The following is a 21,231-nucleotide window of genomic DNA, read 5'->3' on the forward strand; positions in this document are numbered from 1 at the left end:
TATTTTTTTCCTAAAGGCAAAGACAGCTCCTCCTTTAAAACTTCTCAGGGAATTTATGGCTCTGAGCAAAAAGAGCAGTTAAGAATCAATGCTTTTGGATTTTGGCTGTCTTTGTGTTTGGGAGTCTTTTAAAAAATCCACCTGGTCACTCCCCTCAATCTGGGGGCTCCCTCAGGCAGGGACCCCCTCTTTCCCAGTGTCTGGGAAGGGATAGGAATCCCATGCCTCCCTCAAGCTCTTTTTCACCACTTCAGCCGGTCTGGAAAGCTCTCTGCATTTCAGGGGTATAGCTTCAGTGTGCAGAGGTCAGAAATACTCTCTGAAGTTGCTGGGGGTCCTCCGAGGAGACCATAAGAAGGAAGCAAGGGAAAACAGGCTCATGATATGTTTGTTTGTTTGTTTGTTTATTATTTATTTATGATCTTATTTATTTATCCATGAGAGACACACAGAGAGAGAGGCAGAGACACAGGCAGAGGGAGTAGTAGGCTCCGTGCAGGGAGCCCGATACGGGACTTGATCCTGGCACCCCAGGATCACGCCCTGGGCCAAAGGCAGATGCGCTCAACCGCTGAGCCACCCAGGTGTCCCCATGGTATGTTTTCAAATCAAAGGAGGTAGAGAAAGAGAACAAGAGGAGACACGCTGGATGCACTGTCCAGAGGTCTCCCTCAGGTCCCAGGCTCCCCAGCTGCCCAGAGTGTTGCTGCAATTGGCTTACACCTGCCAGGCCTCTTGTCCCCCTCTCCCTGTGGGGGGCCTGCTGCCCTGCTCAGCAGCTCCCAGGGGCTGGGTGACGCCTTTGCTGTGACTCCATCCAAGCCCAGCTTCTCCCTCTGCCCGGTTCTGCCTCCTTCACCCCTGAACAGATGCTATTCTCAGGCATCCTCCAGCTCAGAGTCTGTTTCCAGAAAACCTGACATAAGACAAGGAGACAGGTAAAATTTTTAGTGTTTTTAAAGGTGGATAATTGTTACCAAATATGGAAAAGGCTCACAAGCCAACGTCTATTCAGCTCTGGGTAACATTTGTTGGATTCAGTATTTATTCAGTTTTTTTCTATTTATTCAGCATGTTTCTGGATTTATGCTCTATGTCCTAACTATTCCTGGAGTGTTGTCATGTGACATCTTTTTATATCTAAAGCAGGATCACTTTTTTAAAACTTTAAACCAAAAAAAAAAAAAAAAAAAACCACTGGAGATTCTATTAGACACCTAGGACTAAGTCACTGAGTTACTTTAACTGTGAGCAGCTTTTTGGCTTTTTAAATGGAAAGAATCCCCATAGCTCCTTGATTTTTTTTTTTTCATTTAGGATGGTGAATTACTTTTCACACTTTTGCTTGGCTGAATTGTGTTCTTTAGAATATAACATCTTACTCTTTCTTCTTTTGTATGTGGACCAGGAAGCCACCCAGCAGGGGGCCACATCCCAGTCTAGACCTCTTGTCTTCTCATTTGGAGTCCAGAGCAAATTTCTTCAGTTCCTTCCAGTTAATAATACACCTGCTGGTCTAGAATGCTCAAGAATCCAGAAGAACATGCTAAATGAACCTACTAATTCCCTTTGAAATTCTTGAATTTTAAATGTACATTTGTTTGCACACCATATAAACGCTGATATTTGCCTGGTAGCCTCTCCTCTATGCACATTATCCTTTCCATCCAGATAATGAAAGCTGCTCAAATTAACAAGTCACAGAAACACAGATGTACTATTTTTTGTGCACAATTATGAAATTTAGAGGTTTATGCCATTAGTCTCTGGCTTTTAAAAAAAAAATCCAATACTGTCTTGCACAGTTCATCAGAGCATGGGCTGGAACCATTAGCCTAGGTTCAAATACCAGCTTTGTCACTTACTAGTTGCGAGAAACAAGGCAGGGTTTTTAGCTCCTCTGTGCCTCAATTTCCTCATCTGTGAAATGGAGCTGATAAGGTCAATACTGACCTCATGGGGTTGGTATGAGGATTACTTATGTGTAAAGTGCATAGACTGGTGCCTGGCACATGGTAACACAATGGTAGGACCTTACCATGAGCAATGGTGAGCACACAGGGCTTGAATCTTTCTTCAGAGAACTTGGCAGTTATTTATAAGCATGTAGCTTAAAAAAAAAACAGCTCTTCAGGCACCTGGGGGCTTATTTGGTAAAACATCTGCTTTCAGCTCAGGTCATGATTTCAGGGTCCTGAGATGGAGTCCTGCATCAGGTTCCCTGCTCAGCCGAGAGTCTGCTTCTCCCTCTCCTCCTTCTCCTCCCCCAACCTCCCCGATCATGCTGTCTGTCTGTCTGTCTCTCTCTTACATAATTAAAACTTTTTTTTAAAAGAAAAAATCCCAGCTCTTTCCCCCAAAATTGCATCAGCAGAAGAACATCCAACTAGACTCTCCAGGCTATAAGCTGCTCTATTAATCCTTCCTGCTTATTACTCATCTCATCAACTTGGGTTTCTGAATCCCCAGATTTTGCTGCCATACCACCTTTCAAAGGACTTGCTTTACTTCCATTTGAATTATTTTCTCTCTACTTCCCTCATTTTATGTTGTTTGGTCTAGAGCAACAGTCTTCTCCCTAACCTTCTCACTTCCATTCCTCCCACAGTCCAGAACCACTAGTGGTCCCATGATCCTGCCGTGGCATTCCCAACATGGTCCTTACCTGACTTTTCCTCCTTCCCCACCATTTACCTACACTTGCCAGTCAAATTGGGTTACTTGCTATCCATTCATTCTTTCATTCAGTCAATACTTAATGGGATACACAATTATGAAATTTAGAGGTTTACTCTGCTTTCCAGAAGCTTGCTATAGTTATTAATTCCTAAGATTAAAATTGCCAAATTCAGCTGCAATCAAGATGCTGCAAAAGGAGCAACAAACACCACCTGATGGAGGAATGAGGGGGATGAGGGGGGGTCATGGAAGTCCTCACAAAGGGTGCAGAAAGGATCAAGTAGTGAAGGGAGAACTTTTCGTCATAGCTTTAATAAAGTAAAACTGAAGTACAATAAACTGCACATGTTTAAAATATATGATTTGGGGGGTGCCTGGTGGCTCAGTGGGTTAAGCATCTGCCCTCTGCTCAGGTCATAATCCCAGGGCCCTGGGACTGAGCCTCACATTGGGCTTCCGCTCAGGGGGGTAGCCTGCTTCTCCCTCTCCCTCTGCTGCTCACCCTGCTTGTGCTCTCTCTTAAATAAATAAAATCTTAAAAATAATAAAGTACACAATTTGGTATGTTTTGACACTTGTGAAACCATCACAACAACCAAGAAAGTGAATACATCTCTCCCCAAAGTTTGCTACTGCCCCTTTGCAACTTCCTTCTCCTCCTCCCCTGACCTCTCCTCCTCACCCTGCCAGGCAATCACTGATTGCTCTCCATCACTACAGATTCATTTGCATTTTCTGGAATTTTACACATACATGCAACCATACATCATGCACTCTTTTTTTCACCTGGATCCTTTTAACTCAGCAAAATTATCTTGAGATTCATCCATGTTATAGTATGTAGCAATACAGTGTTCCTTTTTGTTGCTGAGTAGAATTCTATAGAATGAGTATGCCATAGTTTGTTTATCTATTAAGGCATGGATGGTACATTTGAGTTGTTTCTAGTTGCTAGCATTACAAATAAAGCTCCTAAGAATATTCATGTGTAAGTCTTTGCATGATACTTTTATTTCCTTGGGTCAATATCCAAGAGTGGAGTGCCTGGGTCATATGGTAGCTGATCCAGTCTATACTTGTTGAGGTGTAGGAAGTTTAACTTGTAAGAAACTGTCTAGCTGTTTTCCAAAAATAGTTGTCTCATTTTACATTGCCTCCAGTAGTGTGGGAAGGTTACAGTTGTTCTGCATAAAAGAGGTTTCCTTGATGAGGAAACAACATAAGGACAAAAGTATGTGTGATGCTCGGGGAACATCAAATAGTCCTCATTAAGCAAGTTGAGTGATAGTGGGCCACAGGCAGAGTTTTATTTTAAGCCAGCTCATTGAGTGCTTTGATATTTGGAGTATTCTTTCCAGGTGATAGAAACTCACTGAAAGCTTTTGAGGAGGGGATACGTTGTCTGGCCTCTAGCTCTGGACATTGTCTGTAGCTTCCCGTCTGCATACTATTCTCTCCTCCCTCATGCTATTCCCTTTCTTAGAATACATTCATCTGCTGTCTTGGTACGATTTTGGTACCATCTACGGAAAGACCAAGACCCAACTGAAATGTTCACCTGTCTTCAAGTTTATCCCTCACCCCTGAATTTCTTTAATTATTCTTTTATACATCATGGCCCCAAGTCACATTCACATTGCTGGGTAGTCATTCATCTGAGGTCCCCGAAAAGCATGGGGCTCGTTCATGCAACATCACCCACAAGACCAATTCGTCTTGGAAGATATATCTTCAGACACTTCTTTTTTGGTCTTATTTTTATGCAAAGTCCAAACAAAAATAACATTTTAAATCAACGGAGGTATAAATCTCATTGTTTATTTTGCCACAACCAACATGAGAATATGTGGACTGAATCCAAGAGAAAAAAAAAAATCACCCTGCCTCCCTTCCAGCTTCAGTTGGCTTAACCATCTTGTCCCCAATCCTTTGCTCTTTTTATGCTCACCAGGTCTCCTTCACTCAAGTGTGGCAAATTATGTAATTAGTGAAAGAGCAACAATTTTGCCGAGAAAATGGTTATGTGTTTATGGAAGTTCAATGGCTCAAAATGTCTAATGAAACCATTTAATGGGCCCAGAGAAAGAAAGCAGAACTGGGCCCCAGCCAGCTCTGCAAAACCAGGGATCGCTGAGAAGCACCCCCTGTAAAGAAGACCATTTTGAGGCACTGCTTGGGTAGCGAGTACTCATCCCTGGGGTGGCCTCCACACCCATCACTCTACTCTGTGCTGACACAGAACAAAATAATCAGTGAAAAAGTTCCCAGGAGATGGTCTGTGGCTTTAAACAGTCTGATCCATACCTTTGCTAGATCCACATCTTTCCTGCTTTTCCAATTTTCCATAAGATATTCAAGTCATTAGAGAACACTGAACCTAATTGTTATTCTCTGAAAGCCGGCCATGATATCCAGAGGTTTAGACTATGCAGTTCGCTTTCAATCATTTTAGCAACTGGACAGGAATATGAATAAAATGCACATGTTTTATTTGGGGACCTGCAGTTTGGTGTGCGGTAATATACTTCAATTCCTCTGTGCTCCCCCAAAGCAGCAGGAGCTTCCAAATTCTAGCCTCAGTTCGGGAGGGGACATTCTTTCCAGAGGATGCCATCCTTTTCTTTAGTGTGCCTGTTGACCAAGGAAATACCAAAACACTTTTGGGCTGGGAGCTTGGTTACTTTAGTTTTCAAACTGCCCTGGAAAGTTCTATGGCTTTGACATTGAATCTGTCTCAGAGCATAACAGAGTTCACTACTACAATGTACATTTCATGATGTATTTTCTACTGTTTAAAATTACCCTAGACTACGGGGGATTTTTTTTCTGGGGTCTTCCCTGGACACCTTGCCTGGGCTATTGCTTGGCCCTCTTGTTCGGATACTTGCTGGCATCTCTGATTATAGTGACAGAAGGATGGGAGGGGAACAAGGCAACATGAAATGTTCCCTTTCTTCAGAAGAGACGGGGAATGAAGTTGGTGAATTTAGCTGAGGGTGAGAAAGAGCACTCTAGAGGGGAAGGCCAGTAGGGACACTTCACTATCCTGAAGCTGCATGAACATTCAGTGTAGGACCCCATCTGTTTTGTTAAATTGACAATTTCCTTTAGCAGGAAATAAAGGTTCATACTGGATTTCAGACCAGCTACAGGGTAAGAAATAGCTTCACTTTTTTAAAGACTTTGCTTTTTAAGGCATTCAGCATGTAACCTAATTTCATTTGATGGAGTTTGTTTTTCCTTCTTCATTTGCTGCCTAGAAATGTGCACTTTATTACCTCCTGCAGAGTTGGGGTTGATGAGGGGGGCCAGTAGGAGACGCAGACTCTGAGATCTCTGGGCTTCAAAAGCACTTAAGAAATAAAATAATATTACATATAATTAAAATAAATGACAAGAGCAGCCATCCCTGTGGATTTGCTGTCTCAAATGCGTCACACCACACAGCTGTAACTCCTAAGGGGTAGTACTGACTGAACCCCTCCAGCTTTCATTTCACAAGCATGGAGACGAGGCCAAACCCAAACAAGTAAAGGACAGCACATGAGCACAGACACGGGTAGATTTTATTTCAGGGAAATGTGGTTTTCATTTGAGAGAAAGGCTCACATCTATTAGACCCTTTTTAGAATGCAACAAATTAATACTTTGTTTTAGATTTCTGAAAAATTCAAAAATCTTCCAATGTTCTAACGTGAAGATAGGACTTTATCTAAGCCAATAATTATAATGGAATGTGATTTCCTGGAATAAAATGCATTACTTTAAAATTGTTTTTTAAAATATTGATATGAGGGAAAACAGATACACAAGTGATTGTAGAATATCAACTTTTTAATTTTAAAGGAATCAGCAAGCAATTGCCCGGGAGATAAGACACACATCACCAAGTCTCTCAATAGCACTGGCTGGCTACATGGCTTTAGTGCCCCTCAGCAAGCAGAAATAAATTTACTTGATGTCGCACAAAAGAGCTACTCCTCTCAGGATCCAGTGATCTGGGGACAAAACTGTTCGCAAATACACCACAGTGATGAAGGTCAAGTCAGTACGCCTCGGTTTCTTGTAAATAGGACACACATAGAGCTTGGGGTCCTTGGGCGCGGTGGAATTAATGGCGAAGATGTGCAGGACAGGCAGCTGCGTGAAAAGCACCTTGGGGGTAGATTCTGTGAGTTTCCCATTCCGTCTGTCCCAGCCTGCTCCATCCATATAGAGCCCATAAATATACACACCTTCCTGGAGAGTCAAGCATAAGGTGATAGAATCTTTGAAAAACTGGGTGTTGTGAGATGGACATCCATTACTGTAATAAAGGTCTTTGGTTTAGAAAGAAGACACACACCAGTCTTAAAATGCCACCAAAAGAACAAAACACCCCTGGGCACATTGCACGAGTGAAATACTGAGCCCAATTATCCCCTGTGGCCTATCTTGAAGCCATGAGGGCTGTAGAAATGTTCCCGTTATGTCTTGTTTGAGCGTAGGGGTAGCCTGCTAGGGACAACAGACTTAACCAAATCACTTCTACAAGGAGGTAAGTCTCAGGGTCAGTGTAGGGGCATAACAAAGAATGGGACTTGGATCTGGGAGACACACGGGATCTCAGTCTCTGCCAGCCAAGCCAACCTGCAGCTCTAACCATCTCAGCGGACAGTGAGCAGGAGAGTCAGAGCGCCCCCAGAGGACAGGTGTGGTAGAGCTAGAGCGGGCATCTATTGATAGGGACCAAGTGTGGGGGGTTCAGCAGTAGCTGGCTGTCATCCCCTGTCCCTCTTTTACACAAAGGGACCCTGCCCTTGAGGTCTTCATCATTAAATCGGGGGAAAACACAAATTGAATACCAGCACACATTTGTTAGGGAGGCTGCCTGGTGACCCGCACTGAGACTAAGTGAAAGGCCACCCTGGGCGGGAGTGCTTGGGGGTCTTTGTGGAGGAGATTGCTTTGCAGGGTGGGCTGCTTTGGGGGAAGACAGAAGACAGAAGGTAGGCAGCCAGGAAGGAACAATAGTACAAAGATAGGTAGGATGGGTAGGAAAGCCCAAGCATTTTATTTAGCAGTGGTTATAAAATAAAGTAGGGCTTGACTGTGGAAGAGTCTAGATGCCAAACTGAAGAGTTTGAACTTTACCTTGTAGGCCATGGGGAGCCATAGAACATATTCAGTTAGAAAAGCAAGACTAAAGGGAATCACAGGGAGACTCTGATAATCATGTAAGCCCATAAGATATATCTATGTAGAAGATGGTGACCATTTTTCCTTTCCAATGAGGAGTAGGGGAGGGGAAGCAAATGTAGATTATAATAAAAGAGAGTGAGATTAATTGCAAAGTGTTTCCTGGAATCCCCTCATATGAGCTAAGGGTATGAGGACCGTATTTTTTTGAACCAAAACCTGCAGTACAAGGTTTGACAATAAAACCATGGGCAATCCCAGAAAATCAGGACATATGATTACCATCATTGCCAGTGGGTGACAATACTACATGAATGACACGATCATTTAGGTATCATCCAACAGGAAACTGTAACCTTTTAGGTTCCTTTTCATTTCAGAACTTTACAAAGTCACAGTTAGAGGTGTAGTGGACTGAATAGTGCTCCCCCACCCCTATTCATGTCCACTTAGAACCTCTGAATGTGACCATGTGGAAATATGGTTTTAGCAGATGTAAATAGTTAAGGTCACATTGGATTAAAGTGCCTTTTAAACCCAATATGGGGCACCTGGGTAGCTCAGTGGTTGAGCATCTGCTTTTGGCTCAGGTGGTGATCCTGGTGTCCTGGAATCGAGTCCCACATCAGGCTCCTGGTAGGGAGCTTGCTTTTCCCACTGCCTATGTCTCTGCCTCTCTCTGTGTGTCTCTCATGAATAAGTAAATAAAATCTTAAAAACAAAATAAAATAATGACTGGTGTTCTTGTAAGAAGAGGAGGGGACACACAGAGATACATATAGAGAAGAAGGCCATGTGACAATGGAAGCAAAGCCTGGATTGACACAGCTATAAGCCAAGGAACACCAAGGACTGCCTGTAACCATCAGAAGCTAGAGAGAGAGACCTGGAACAGATTCACCCCACCCTGAGCCGTCAGAAAAAAACCAACTCTGCCAATACCTTGATTTCAGACTTCTGGCCTGACCTCTGAAGAAATACATTTCTGTGGTTTGTCGCAACAGCCTTAGGAAATGAGTACCTATCTTGGCGCGAGGAAATGGGGTGCTACTCTAACAAATACCTACAAATGTAGAAGTGACTTTTGAATTGCATGATGGGAATGCACTGGAAGAATTTTGAGGGGGGTGATTGAAATAGCCTAGGGTAGCCTTGAATGGAGACTTCTGGTAGAAGTATGGAGGTTAAGTGTGCTTCTGGTGGGGGTGGCAGACAGAAATGAAGACTGCACTACTGGACACTGGAAGAAAGGCAACTCTTGCTGTTAGGTGGCAGAAAAGGCCAGAACTTGGAATTCATCTGGCCCCATCCTCTTCCTTGAAAATCGAGGGAATGAAAATCAGAGAAAGGGAAAATGAGCCTAAGATGTCTTGAGGACCTCGGTGGGGTCCTAAATGATTCCAGTTAATTCTCACTATCATCTTTGATGAGGTGAAATTATCACCTTTATTTCACAGATGAGGTAGTTGAGGAAGTTAAAGAACTTCCCCAAGTTGACAGAGCAGGTAACTTCCCAGACAGTGGCTCCCAGGGGCATCTGCTTACCTTGAGGGGCCCCGCTCTTCCCCGCTCTGGGTATCCCCCATCCAGGGTGCCACAGCTAGTGGGGTTGGGGGCGCAGCTGGCACTGGCCCCAGAGCTCAGGACTGCCGGTACTGTTGGTCTCTACTGCCCCCGACACCTGTCTAGTCTGTGAGCAGTCTCCAGCTCCTGCTCACGAGTTACACAAGTGCAACTTGAAATTATAAAGAAATGCTCTCTGGGGAGTTCCAGTGCTTGCCATTAATTTGCACTCTGACAAAATGGAGGAGGCTTTGGCACTGAAGTCTCCTGGTTAGGACCTAGGAAACCCCAGCTACAAAGCCAATGGACTTAACCGAGGCACTCATAGGTCAGTTTTAAGTAGAATTTGAACTTTCAACCCTGGCTTCAGAACTGTCCCTGCTATAGCCCAGCAGTGCCTACCGCAGGGGGTGATGCAATCTCCTCCTTGGTCTGCCGTAGAACTTCATTGTGGATGGTCACAGAGTCTAGGGCCCAGCCTTTGTGGGCGCGGGTCACTTCTTGCCTCATTGCTGTGAGGAAGCCTTAAAAAAAAATTAGATGATTCTGATGGCTTGTTGCAGTCTACTTGAGAAACAATAAGGGGGCAGGGCCAAGTGTTAGTTGTTTACCAATCTCCCAATTTCTGCCCACCCAGGAGGAGTTGAGATTGATCCTCAAGGACACATTTCTTTCTGTGTTTTGTTTCTGTAGGGACCTTCAATGAACTAAGTACTCCTTGCTGGCTGACAGCAGGAAAGTAGCACCCTTTCTGCCTCAGACAAAACCTTGGTTTGAAATTCTCTCCTGGGTTTCAACTATGCAAGTGTCTAAAAATTGTAATCCACGTCTAGATCATAGTCTCTATTTGAAAACACACTATTTAGGAACAGGACTGGAATGGTAAATATTCTGAGATCAGCATTCCAATGAAAACTTGAATCAAACCATTATCAAGCTTCTATTTGCTATCATGCAACAATTTCATTTCGTCTAAGGAAACAAGGCATAATGCCAAAATGGAAAACCCAACTTTTAATTTGATCAAACAAAGCAATCATAGCGGAAAGGAAAGCTATGTGTTTTAATGTGCATAATACAGTTATTTTAAGGCAATACATGGTTTCACATATTGTGGTCTTTCTTTACATTTAATATTTGCAAACCATGCTGTTCAATTCAATAAGAGAAGTCTTGGAGAGTAGCAGTTATGTTAAAAACTCTACCCTAAACTTCAAATGGACTTCAAAACCTTAGGAAGATTTATCTGTGACCTCTATATTATATTTGGCTCCCATGCTAATAGTGAAAATCATGAGGCTCTTTACTCATAATCATGAGTCAATTTTTTGGAGTATGTATGCCCCCGCTACTCCCAGTGAGATCTGAGAACTATTATGCACAAAGCAGCATGTAAGTGAGAATATTTTATTAAGTTTGAGAATAGAGGGAAAAGAAAAAGTTGCATAATAAAGCAGTGTACTGAGTTACTATCCCTTAAAACTGGAAAGAAAGAACAGTCCTCTAGTCTGGCTTAATGAGGGAATCAAGTTCTTCTGGTTCCCAAGTCCCTTCCTGGTTATTAAATTAGATAGCTGGGGAGGCACACATTAATTAATTAATTAATTAATTAATTCTTTGTTAAAACTCTCAGGAGTGGCCACTGTTTACCAGGCACTGCTCTAGATGGGATGACCACAAAGATGAAAAGGGCCATTCATGGATCCTACTTGAGGAGCTCAGTCTAGAAGAAATATGGAGTAAGGCAGGATATATAATACAATGTTGTTATGAGCAGAGGTGTGGACAAAATAAACCACTCAGGAAGACAGCACAAGGAAGGCTGAATCAAGATGATAAAGTTGAAGGTGACTCTTGCAAGATACACAGGAGTTTGCCAGGTGGGACAATTCTAGTTAGAGGAACAGCATGTGCAAAAACAAGGAGGCAAAAGGTGAGGCAATGTTAGCAGATAAGGTTGAAGCAGGAATTTTTAGGGTCAGGGTTTAGACTTGATTTGGTGGCTAGTGGGAAGCCACTGAATATTTAGAGTAGGCAAATGATTTGGTTATATTTGCATCATATAAAGTGTACTCAAAGTGCTCTCTAAAGCAGGATTTGGGTGCTAAAGAAGAGCCTTTGAATTAATCCAAAAGGTCAATCCACCAGAGTAGCTGATTGTAGGGCTTTTCGAGTAGCTGATTGTAGGGCATTTATAGGTGATTCTTATAAAGCTATAGTTTCACAAAACTGAGAGTGCCTGATAGTAAAGGAAGATTTTATGATACCAAAAGCTAACTACAGGGGCCAAGAAATAGTACAAGTTTGCCTGGAAGCAACTACTGGTCAACGTCAATCTGTGGAGTCACTTGAAGTGATCTGATCAGCATGTGATTATGTTGACTTCAATGTCAAATACTGGAGATTCATACTCTAGTAGTAATACAAACATTTTATGTTTTTGCCTGTCAGTGGTGTTTGACTGCAAGGGGAGGGAGGTCATCAAGAAGATGTGACCACCAGTTCACCTGTGAGCTGCACCCAGGCAATCAGACACTCTTCACTCCCTCTCCTGTCCTTGGAACCTGGAGCCCTCTGCTTTCCCCACTCCCAGAAATTGTTCAAGAACATAGCCTGGAGATAGTGACATGATTTTTGAGACCATCTGGATGGTGTACATGACTGAATCCTGTGAGGGCCTCTATATAAACCTTTACATTTGGTGGGTGGGTGTGAGGAAGATCTACTCCTTTTGCGGCCACTGAGACAAGCCTTTTGCGTAAATTCACTTGCTTGTTAAACCTGCCACCTACCAACCTGGAGTGGCCTGCCTCTTTTTGGGTCTCCCTCTGCCCTCTACAGAAGGGGGTCAGTTTCAGATTTCATCAGGGAAGCTTCCAAGAAGGTTACAAACCAATAATTGGTGAGCTAGCCAGCAGACCAAAGAAATCAGCCTTGGGAAAGAGGCATCTGAGGGAAACATCCTGAGTTGACCATGACCTCTCTGTGGGGAGGGGTGGCCTGTATGTCAGATGCTGTGGACCACCATAGGAGTGCAGGGGCACCAGGAAAATGCTGGCTGCTTTAAACTGCTTCTTTGAGAAACTGTGCACACTGCACTGTGGCAAAGAGAATGCTCAGCAAAGTGAGGGAGGGGGATGTTGTGGGTCATTGACTACGAAATGGACAAAACACCCTGCCATCTGACCCCTAGTACAAAGGAATGCAATAGCACAGCAATGGCAACCCCAGCCAGCGGGGCAGCCCCCAGTTCAGAAAACATTCATGATGAGAGCGTATACTCCAATTGAGCTTATTAATATTAATACAGCTGCCAAGTTCTAGCAAAAGGCCAAGAAAAGTATCCAAGCATGGTTAGTGGAGCTATGGGATACAAGACATCATGACATTCTTCTGACTGGGCAGGTGGCAGAAAATACAAGTGGCATCACCACACACCCATTCCTCCAGCAGTGCCAGCATGGTGCTCGGTGGGGAAGGCTGGTTCAAGGCACACATTCCCATCTAGATTGGACTGTTCTAACCTGCATGGAGGCTTGGCCCAATGAAGGCGATTTCTCTGGGAAGATGGAGCCCTGGAAATCTACAGAGGAGGTACAAAAAATTTTTAGGGAGTTGGGAATGACATAGGCCATCTACACTCCTGTCTTTGAAGGGCATGATCAGGGCCACATTCACTGCAGTAATGAAAGTCCAGATACTCAAGCCTGTCTTGGTATAGGCTGTATCAGGCTGTCCTGGTACAGATACTCTAGCCTGTCCTCTACCCACATCTGGTACAGGATGCTGATATCCATGCTAAGTCTAGTTGTGGGGCAAGATATTTATGGTGTTGGGCAATTCATTGCTGATCTGGGGGAAACTGACAGATCCTAGGAACCGGCAGGGGCTGTGGGATAGACCTGAGACAGAGAAGGAACTCAGAAAGTCAAAAGGCTATCCCAATCATCTATAAATGGTCCAGTAATAATAGCCCAGAAGCAAACGTGTTTGGCTTCATTGCTACAAGGACCCCACCTGAGCAGACAGACCAACAGCCTGTGGAAACTATGGAAAAGCCTTGAAATTTGACCAATAATTTTGACTTGCCCCATCTTCACCTACCATGTCTGATGCCCTGCCCACTCCAACAGAGGGAGGCCTCAGGAATGCGGTCTTACTCAGTGTGGGTGCCTCCTTATGCCCAGGGTATTGTTGGATGCAGTCCAAGAGTGCGTCCGTTGACACCACTGGAGGTGATGGGAGGACTCATGTTGAGTTCACTACTCACCAGTCCTCCAGAAATAAAATTGACAGTTCTGGTGGATACTGGAGCTGAATGTACTCTAACACATGGTAACCCTCGAAGTTTCCTGGCCCCCTCAGTGTCATCAATGATTATGAAAGGCAAACAGTTATGGTCAGGAAGGTCCTTTTGACCCGGCAAATTGAGCATTCTGCCCCCAAAAATGTGAGGCTGTTTTTCTCTCCAATACCAGAAAACATATTAGACACTAATATCCTACAAGGTCAAACTCTGCAAACCCCTATTGGTGAATTCTGCTTCCAGGTTACAGTAATCAAAGCAGTGTTGATGGAAAATGCCAACTGGGAACCAGTAAGTCTGCCAGCCCTGGAAGAGTGGTAGCTGTCAAACAGTATACATTGCTGGGGATGCATAAGGAGATAAGAGAAACTGTCCAAGAACTGCCCTGAGTGGATATTGCATGCCCTGCCCATATGCCATCAACAGTATGTCTGATAAAAAAGCTAGATGGCTTGTGGCGGATGATGGTGGACCTCTCCAAAATTGCATAAGATTGTGTCCCCCTATTCAATACGTGACTGTGCCCAACACTGCCACCATCTTAGATACCTTGGTCATGGTCTTAGGAGTTTATTATGTTATGCTGGACTTAGCAAATGCTTTTTTCAGTATACCCCTGACTTCTGGGTCACAGGATCAAATTTGCCTCCCATGGACTTTTGAAGCGCTTCCTTGAGGTCACCCTCACAGCCCCACCGTATGTCATGGCATGGTAATCCACGACCTGTCCCTGGTTCTCCTTCCCCACATCAGTAAAATGGTCCCATTACACTGACAATAGAATGTTAACATGTGAAGACTTGCCTCTATGGCAGGAAATGCTGCAGGCTTTGCTGGAACATCTGGGAGAGAAGATGAGTAGTGAACCTACAGAAAACTAAAGGCCCAGGTGCTGCTATAAGGTTTTGGGAGTCAGTTGGTGGGGTAAGCGGCATGTTGTCCCAGAAGCTATGATTGGAAAATTGATTATATTGGCTCCTCCCTCTGAATGAGGGATGTAAAAAATATGCCTTTGTTTGTGTAGATGCTACATCTGGTCTAACCCAAGCTTTCCTCTGGCACTATGCAAAGCAGACTACCACCATTAGGGGACTAGAGGAGCTGAGTAGCATGTATGGATACCCTCATTGACTAAGACAGTGATCAGAGGTACATTCCAAAGATCACAATGTGCAAGACTAGGCAAAGGCACATGACATTGCATGGCAGCTCCATTTCCCCTATAACCCGTGAGCAGCCAGGGTGTGTCTGTGGGGCAGGTAGAAAGGAAAACTGGAATATTAAAGCATCAGATTAAGTTAGTAATAGGTAAAACCACCTTGGCCCACTGAGCTACAGAATTCTCAGGCTTTCATACATTTGGATTATCCATCAGTAGGGCCTGTTCCCCATATGCCAGACTGGGGACCCCTGCCAAGGTCTCCAATCCCATAAAGGCATGGCAGTTGCAGGGAACAGCCATTGCCCCAGCTCTCACTGTGGATCAACGTGCTATGCTGCTGACAACACCAAGCTGCACCACACCTGGGACAGGAGTTACCTAATGGAAATTGCAATGGGATGTCCTGCTGGTATGGGTGTTAGTTAGCACCCCTGTGTGAGGGAGAACTACTCAATCTTCACTGGGATCCCACTGTCCTGCTGCAAGTCAGATCTGTTGAAATGCACTATGCCTGAAATGGTATTGCACCACTGAAGGAGGGGAAAAGGTGGGAGTCCTGGTCAGGCTTAACCCACTCCCAGTCCATCTCATGCCTGACGGGGCTACCTCCCTCAGCCAACATGGACGGTATGTATGCACAACCAGCTCACGTTCTTAAAACTGCCAATTTCCCTCTCCTCAAGGCCAGGTGGGTGTGCTGTTTTCAGTTGGTATGATCATTTGGGTGCAGTCTTTGTCTCTCCATTGGCCTGGAGGACGTTATAGCATACACAGAAGCCCTTGCTAAATTCATTCAGCAAGTCTTGAATGATAGCCAACAGAGCCTGTCCTTAACAAACACTGAAACATCTCTAATGAGAAAAACTGTCTTCCAAAATAGGATGGCCTTGGACATTGTTATTGCCTCGTAAGGAGGCACCTCTGCCATTATCCAAATAGAATGTTATGTGTTCATTCCTGATGTGTCTGCCAACGTATCATCTTTATTAGATCACATGAGGACACCAGCGGATGGTCTAAGTAATCCAACTCCCAGTCCACAGGACTTAATAAATCAGTAGTTGGAACCATGGAGCTCTTGGTGGAGAAAGTTCTGACTAATTTTGGGATCACTGTTTTGATCTGTGTTTTCTCTTGCATGTGTCCATACTGTTGCTGTGGTATCTGCCTGCCGTGCAGCCAGGTAGCTGCCAAAAGAGCAACCTCTCTGCTAGTGAAACCCCTTGCTGATGGCTCAGGTCCCACTGCAGAAGAGGGAAGCCCGTGAGATTATTAACAGCTGATCACAGAGTGTTGGGGGAGGTCATCAAGAGGACATGGCCACTGCCTGACCCGTGAGCTTTACCTGGGCAACTGGAGGCTCATCATCCCCTCTCTTGTCCTTACAATGTGTGTTCCACTTGCCTTTCCTGCTCCCAGAAGCTGCCTGAGGGATGTAGCCTTGAGATAGTGATGCATTGTTGAGGCCATCTGGTTGGTATACATGACTGGACAGTTAAGTCCTCTATGTAAACTTTTAACATTTGACAGGTGGGTACAGAGATCTATTCGGCTTATGGCCACCCAAGATAAGCCTCTTATGTAAGTGCCTTTACTTATAAAACCTGCCACCTACCAATCCAGAGTGGCCTGCCTCTTCCTTCAGTCTCTCTCTGTCTACCACATATGGGGGCTGGTTTCAGGTTACACCCAGGAAGTTGTCAACCAACAATGACCACAATGATAATATCCAGTTCTTTCTTGGAAGTCCCTCCACAAATGTCATTTTCATCACTCAACACTAAACATGCCTCCATGTAGCATATTAGACACTGTGTAACCAGAGTAGTTAGAATTCAATCGACCCTATTTTGTGATATTTTAAAAGTCACCCCTGATCTATGAATCTGCAAGGCCATAATGCACAAGACATGAATCTTGTTCTTAACCACCCATCTGTACAAATTGAATAATTGAATTTTTCTCTAACACTTTAAATTCTAAGTTGCATATTTAACCTCTCTCCATATGGCATTCAGGACAATGACTAGGTGCCCGATGATGGATGAGTGGGATTCTCTCTCATGTAACACACACCTGCTTTGAAGACGTCAGCCATTGTCAGAAAGCTCTGAAAACCTCTAGTGCCGTTAGGGAAAGAGTATCTCCTATCTTCTCCCTACTGGGGGATGTGCATGATGTTGTCTAGTTTATTTCAACAGTACGCCTCCTGATGTTTAGGTAGCAGTCTTAGTATATTGGTAGGTGGAATCTAGAACACAGATTATCTTGAGCTGCTAAGAAAGGGAAATGTGAAATAAATGTATTTGAGGCCTTGAGAGCGGAGGGTAGGGAACTGTTCCCATGCCCCATTCCCACCCAGAGAACGTGGAGAAGATACACAGTTTTTCAAGTCTTGATAGTTTTGTTTTGGCTTCCTGAATAAAAAGACATGATCTTGTGGAATTCAAACTGTAGTAAATCCACTGAACTGCTCATTATTGAATTTAAAAAAATGAATGACCATCTTTCTTGTAGACTAATATCAAGGCTAATGGAATCAAAATCTGTGTTTTCTGAAGCCTGTATAATTTTAAAAGACTATTGATACATTTTTCTTTATAAAAACTTGAAAAGCAGTACTTTTGTCTTGGCACCAATTTAGTTTTAATAATTCTTAAACCAAATTTCAATCATCAGTGGTGGAAAAGTGATTCATGCATTCATATGCTTGACTCTGAAGTGAGAAACAAAAAGTTGGAGGAAAGTCTTCACTAATAATAACCTTCTGTTCTTCATAAGATTTAACCACCCACATGGAAATGGGTGATTTGACTATTCAAACATCTGAGTTGCATGTGGTCTAAAAGAGATGTTTTTTTTTTTTTTTAATTTTCCCCCTTCAAACTCATACAACACAATGGAATCTTAAAACACTTGTCACGTTTGTTCTTTAAAATTTCACTATTAAGCTGGGGTTATGCTTGAAAAATCACATCTAAAATAACACTTGTTATGTCTTAATTCCTATAATAGTAGTAACCCAACATTTCAGCAAACTAATTACTGTTGTTTGACTTGTGCAGTCAGTCGGCTTAAAGAAAGCTGTAGAGTTCTTTAAATATCATTTCAAACAAGGACTAAGAAAAGCCAAAAAAAAATATATATATATATAACTAATAAGGAAGGTTGCTTGTCTCAATTTGATCTGAGGAGGTTGGTATTCTGTAATGATGGTCCTATCAGCAATTTTTTTTCTTTAATAAATGAACCAATCCTTATGTAATGGGCCTTTGGTTGGGCAGTATTTCCTGTCTTATTAGTTACCAAGCTTCCCAGTAGCATCTCCAAAGATGAGGAGAAATGATGTTCCTGCCACAAGTGTATGACAGGCAGTTTTTCCCCCAAATGAGAAGCAAATGGAGTTCATTAGTAAGTTAAATAAAGGTCACAAATCATTAAACAAAGATGGGGTTGATCCACCCAATTGAATAAAAAGGTACCAGGCACCTTTCCTGATGCTTTGCCAGATGATGTAAGGTGGGGATCTTAAACTTGGCTAAAAATTAGAAATATCTGGGAAGCCTTTAAAACTCCTGATTCCCAGGTCACAACCTAGATCAATAGAATCAGAATCTAGAGGTGGGACCCCAGCATTAGCATTGTTTCAAGGCAGGGCTTCTCAAACTTCCATGGTCATAGGTATCAGAAGGGAAGGAACTCTTATTAAAATGCAAGTTATGATTCAGTAGGTAGGTCAAGGGTGGGGGCCTGAGATTCTCCATTTCTATCAAGCTCCCAGGTCACACTGATGCTGTTGGCTAGTGGGCCACATACTGGGTAGCAAGTCTAAAGCCTAGTTTCTTCACACATTAGAATGGCCAAGGGAGCTTTTAAGAAAACTAATTGTACAGACTCTAGAGGCTTCATCACCAGAGGTTCTGATAAAATTGGTCTGGAGCCCCAGGCATTGCTATATATTAAAAGTTTCCCAGATGATTCAATTGTCGAGGTAGGACTGAGAACCACTGTTCTGTAAAAAGATCTGCACAGCAGGCTATTGACAGGTCACTGATCCACATTTGTTTTAAGAACAAATTTGACAAGTAGGAGCAGAAATGCCGCACAGTACAAGCAAAATATTAGGAAGGCTGTTAGAAGTACGAGTGGACTCCTTCCACAGCCCCATGGCCCCCTGAGACATATATATTTTCTCTGTGATGCTGTTAATCCAGGATACAGTTGGCTCCAACAGAACCTAAGTACATGTGGGAAAACTGGGGCTACTTCTGGTGTCTGCTTAATCCACCATGTCCCATGTGCCAAAATATTAATGACCTGAACTACTCTATCTTCTCTATGTTCTACTTTATGCTTTCTTTTCCTTGCCCCACCAAACCTTTCCATTGTTCCCTCTGGAGTGGGTCTATGGTTAATCAACTCTCCCATTTTTCCACCTCTTCACAGGGACATTCCCTTCATCATCTTCCTCTTACTGGAGCCTTCCTCAACCCTAAAGACACAGTACTTTCTCCATCCTTTATGAGAATCTCTGCAGCTCTGCCAAGCACACCCTTTGGCCACATGCTCCTCTCTACCAAATATGACCTGCCCTGTTCCCTGAGCATCCTCCATCACCTGGGCCTCTTTGGCCTCCATTCAGGATCTTGACCTCTTCGTTCCCTGACCTCACCATTTCTGAAGACCTGAACTCCACCTTTCCTTCAGTTCTTTCCTATGTAGTCTAGATCCATTCTTTTCATCACTTGCCCAGAAAAACTCCAATCCTAGATGAATCCAAATGTCCCCCTTCTTACACCTGTTTCAGGCTGCTGAATTATAGTCAGGCCATTACACAGTTGCCACTAGCCTTGATGGGATTCTCAAAGCCACCCAGCAATCTTTCCTTGTGCCTCTCAGGAGCTCACTTTCTTAAACATCTGCCATTCTCCTAAAATATCCTCTGACACCTTCTTGCTCCCGAGATCACTTTGCCTCCTTCTTCAAGGAGAAAATAGAAGGTGTCAGGTGGGAAACCCCTTAACTTCTTACCATCAAACTGACAAACTCAATTGTATCTATATTCGTTCATCCCTTATTACTCTTACAATAATGGGTATGGTGTCCCTCCACACCCATATGCTTGGAGTGCATCCCTCCACTCGGGAGCCATCCCCTCTTTGCTTCTCTTATCCCTCTCTGTTATCTTTGCCATCTTTATCTCTCTCTATCTCTATCTCTATCTCTATCTCTGTCTATCTCTATCTATCTCTATCATCTATCTCTATCTCTCCTGGCTTCTTCCCATCTGTATGTGAATAGATTAAAGCCTCTCCTATCATTAGAAGAAGAAAAAAGGAAATAATTTCTTCTTACAACTACTCCTCCAACATGCTTCTTCTCTTCAAGGCCAAATTTCTTGAGATAATTATCCTTCTTGTCTATACTTTGTTTCCCCATTTCCTATTGTCTCACTCACTCACATTGAAGTCTGACTCCTTCCTTCCACCTTCACTCCACTGACGCTTCCATTGCCAACAGTGTCCTTGTTGATAAAGCCATCTGACCACTTTTAGACCTATCTTACTTGACCTCTGGCAGCATCTGTCACTACTTCCTACTTTCCCCTCTTGTCTAACACGACACTAGGATTTCTGGGTTTCCCTCTTCCAAGCTGTTTGGATGTGAGAGGACCATTCACAAGAGTTGGGTGATCTGGAGGATGGTGATACACAGCAAATATAGCAGAATCTTGATAAGGATGGTTTAGAAGGAAGATGACCAAATGATAGAACTGGTGAGGTTCACAGGAGGATGGAATATTCTACATTGGCAGGTAGAAGTGAAGAGTCAGAATCTTAAACCAGGACTTTGGATGAGTCAGTCCTAAGTAGAGATAAGTAGTCGCATCTGTGAGAATGGCTAATGTCACCCATGTGGGTACCAGGATCAAGGGCAGAACTTGCTTGAGAAGAGCCTGAGTCTACAAAGTAGACTGAGAAGCAGTCCTAGGAAAGGCAGGAGGAGAACCAAAAAAGATAATGAATGAAAGCCAAGATGTGAAAGTTTCCAGAACTGGCATCCTAGTTTGGTTAAGGGGAATGAAGTTGGCAAGGAGGTCACTAGTTTTCATGGCCTTGCAGATAGCAATGTTGAGGTTGTCCAGATTACAAATTAGACAGTTGGTAAGGAAGATAACAATGTGCAGAAACTAGAATTAGAATTATAAGGGATGAGGTTGTGACTGAAGCCAGGTTCATCTAAGCCCCTCCCACATGAAAGCAAGGAAGATGGGTTGTTACTCAATCTGGAGGCATTTCTGAGATGTCCACAGTCCTCCTATCATTCTGTGGTTTGAGGACAG

At 43.5% G+C, this 21,231-nt stretch overlaps 1 protein-coding gene across 2 annotated transcripts in view; it reads right to left on the reverse strand.

Annotated features, from left to right (window-relative positions):
* Window positions 1-6,495: 6,495 nt before the first annotated feature.
* DNAH8 (dynein axonemal heavy chain 8) overlaps window positions 6,496-21,231 on the reverse strand; it is a 364,549-nt gene continuing 349,813 nt past the window's right edge. For both annotated transcript variants that reach the window (XM_072833179.1, XM_072833178.1), the window contains 2 exons: window positions 9,823-9,944; window positions 6,496-6,918 (listed from right to left, as the gene is read on the reverse strand). In XM_072833179.1, the coding sequence (XP_072689280.1) occupies window positions 6,631-6,918; window positions 9,823-9,944 (410 nt within the window). In that variant the 3' untranslated portion in view covers window positions 6,496-6,630. The remainder of the gene's footprint in view (window positions 6,919-9,822; window positions 9,945-21,231) is intronic.

Source organism: Canis lupus, chromosome 7 (assembly GCF_048164855.1).
Source record: "Canis lupus baileyi chromosome 7, mCanLup2.hap1, whole genome shotgun sequence".
In the NCBI taxonomy this organism is placed as follows: domain Eukaryota; kingdom Metazoa; phylum Chordata; class Mammalia; order Carnivora; family Canidae; genus Canis; species Canis lupus.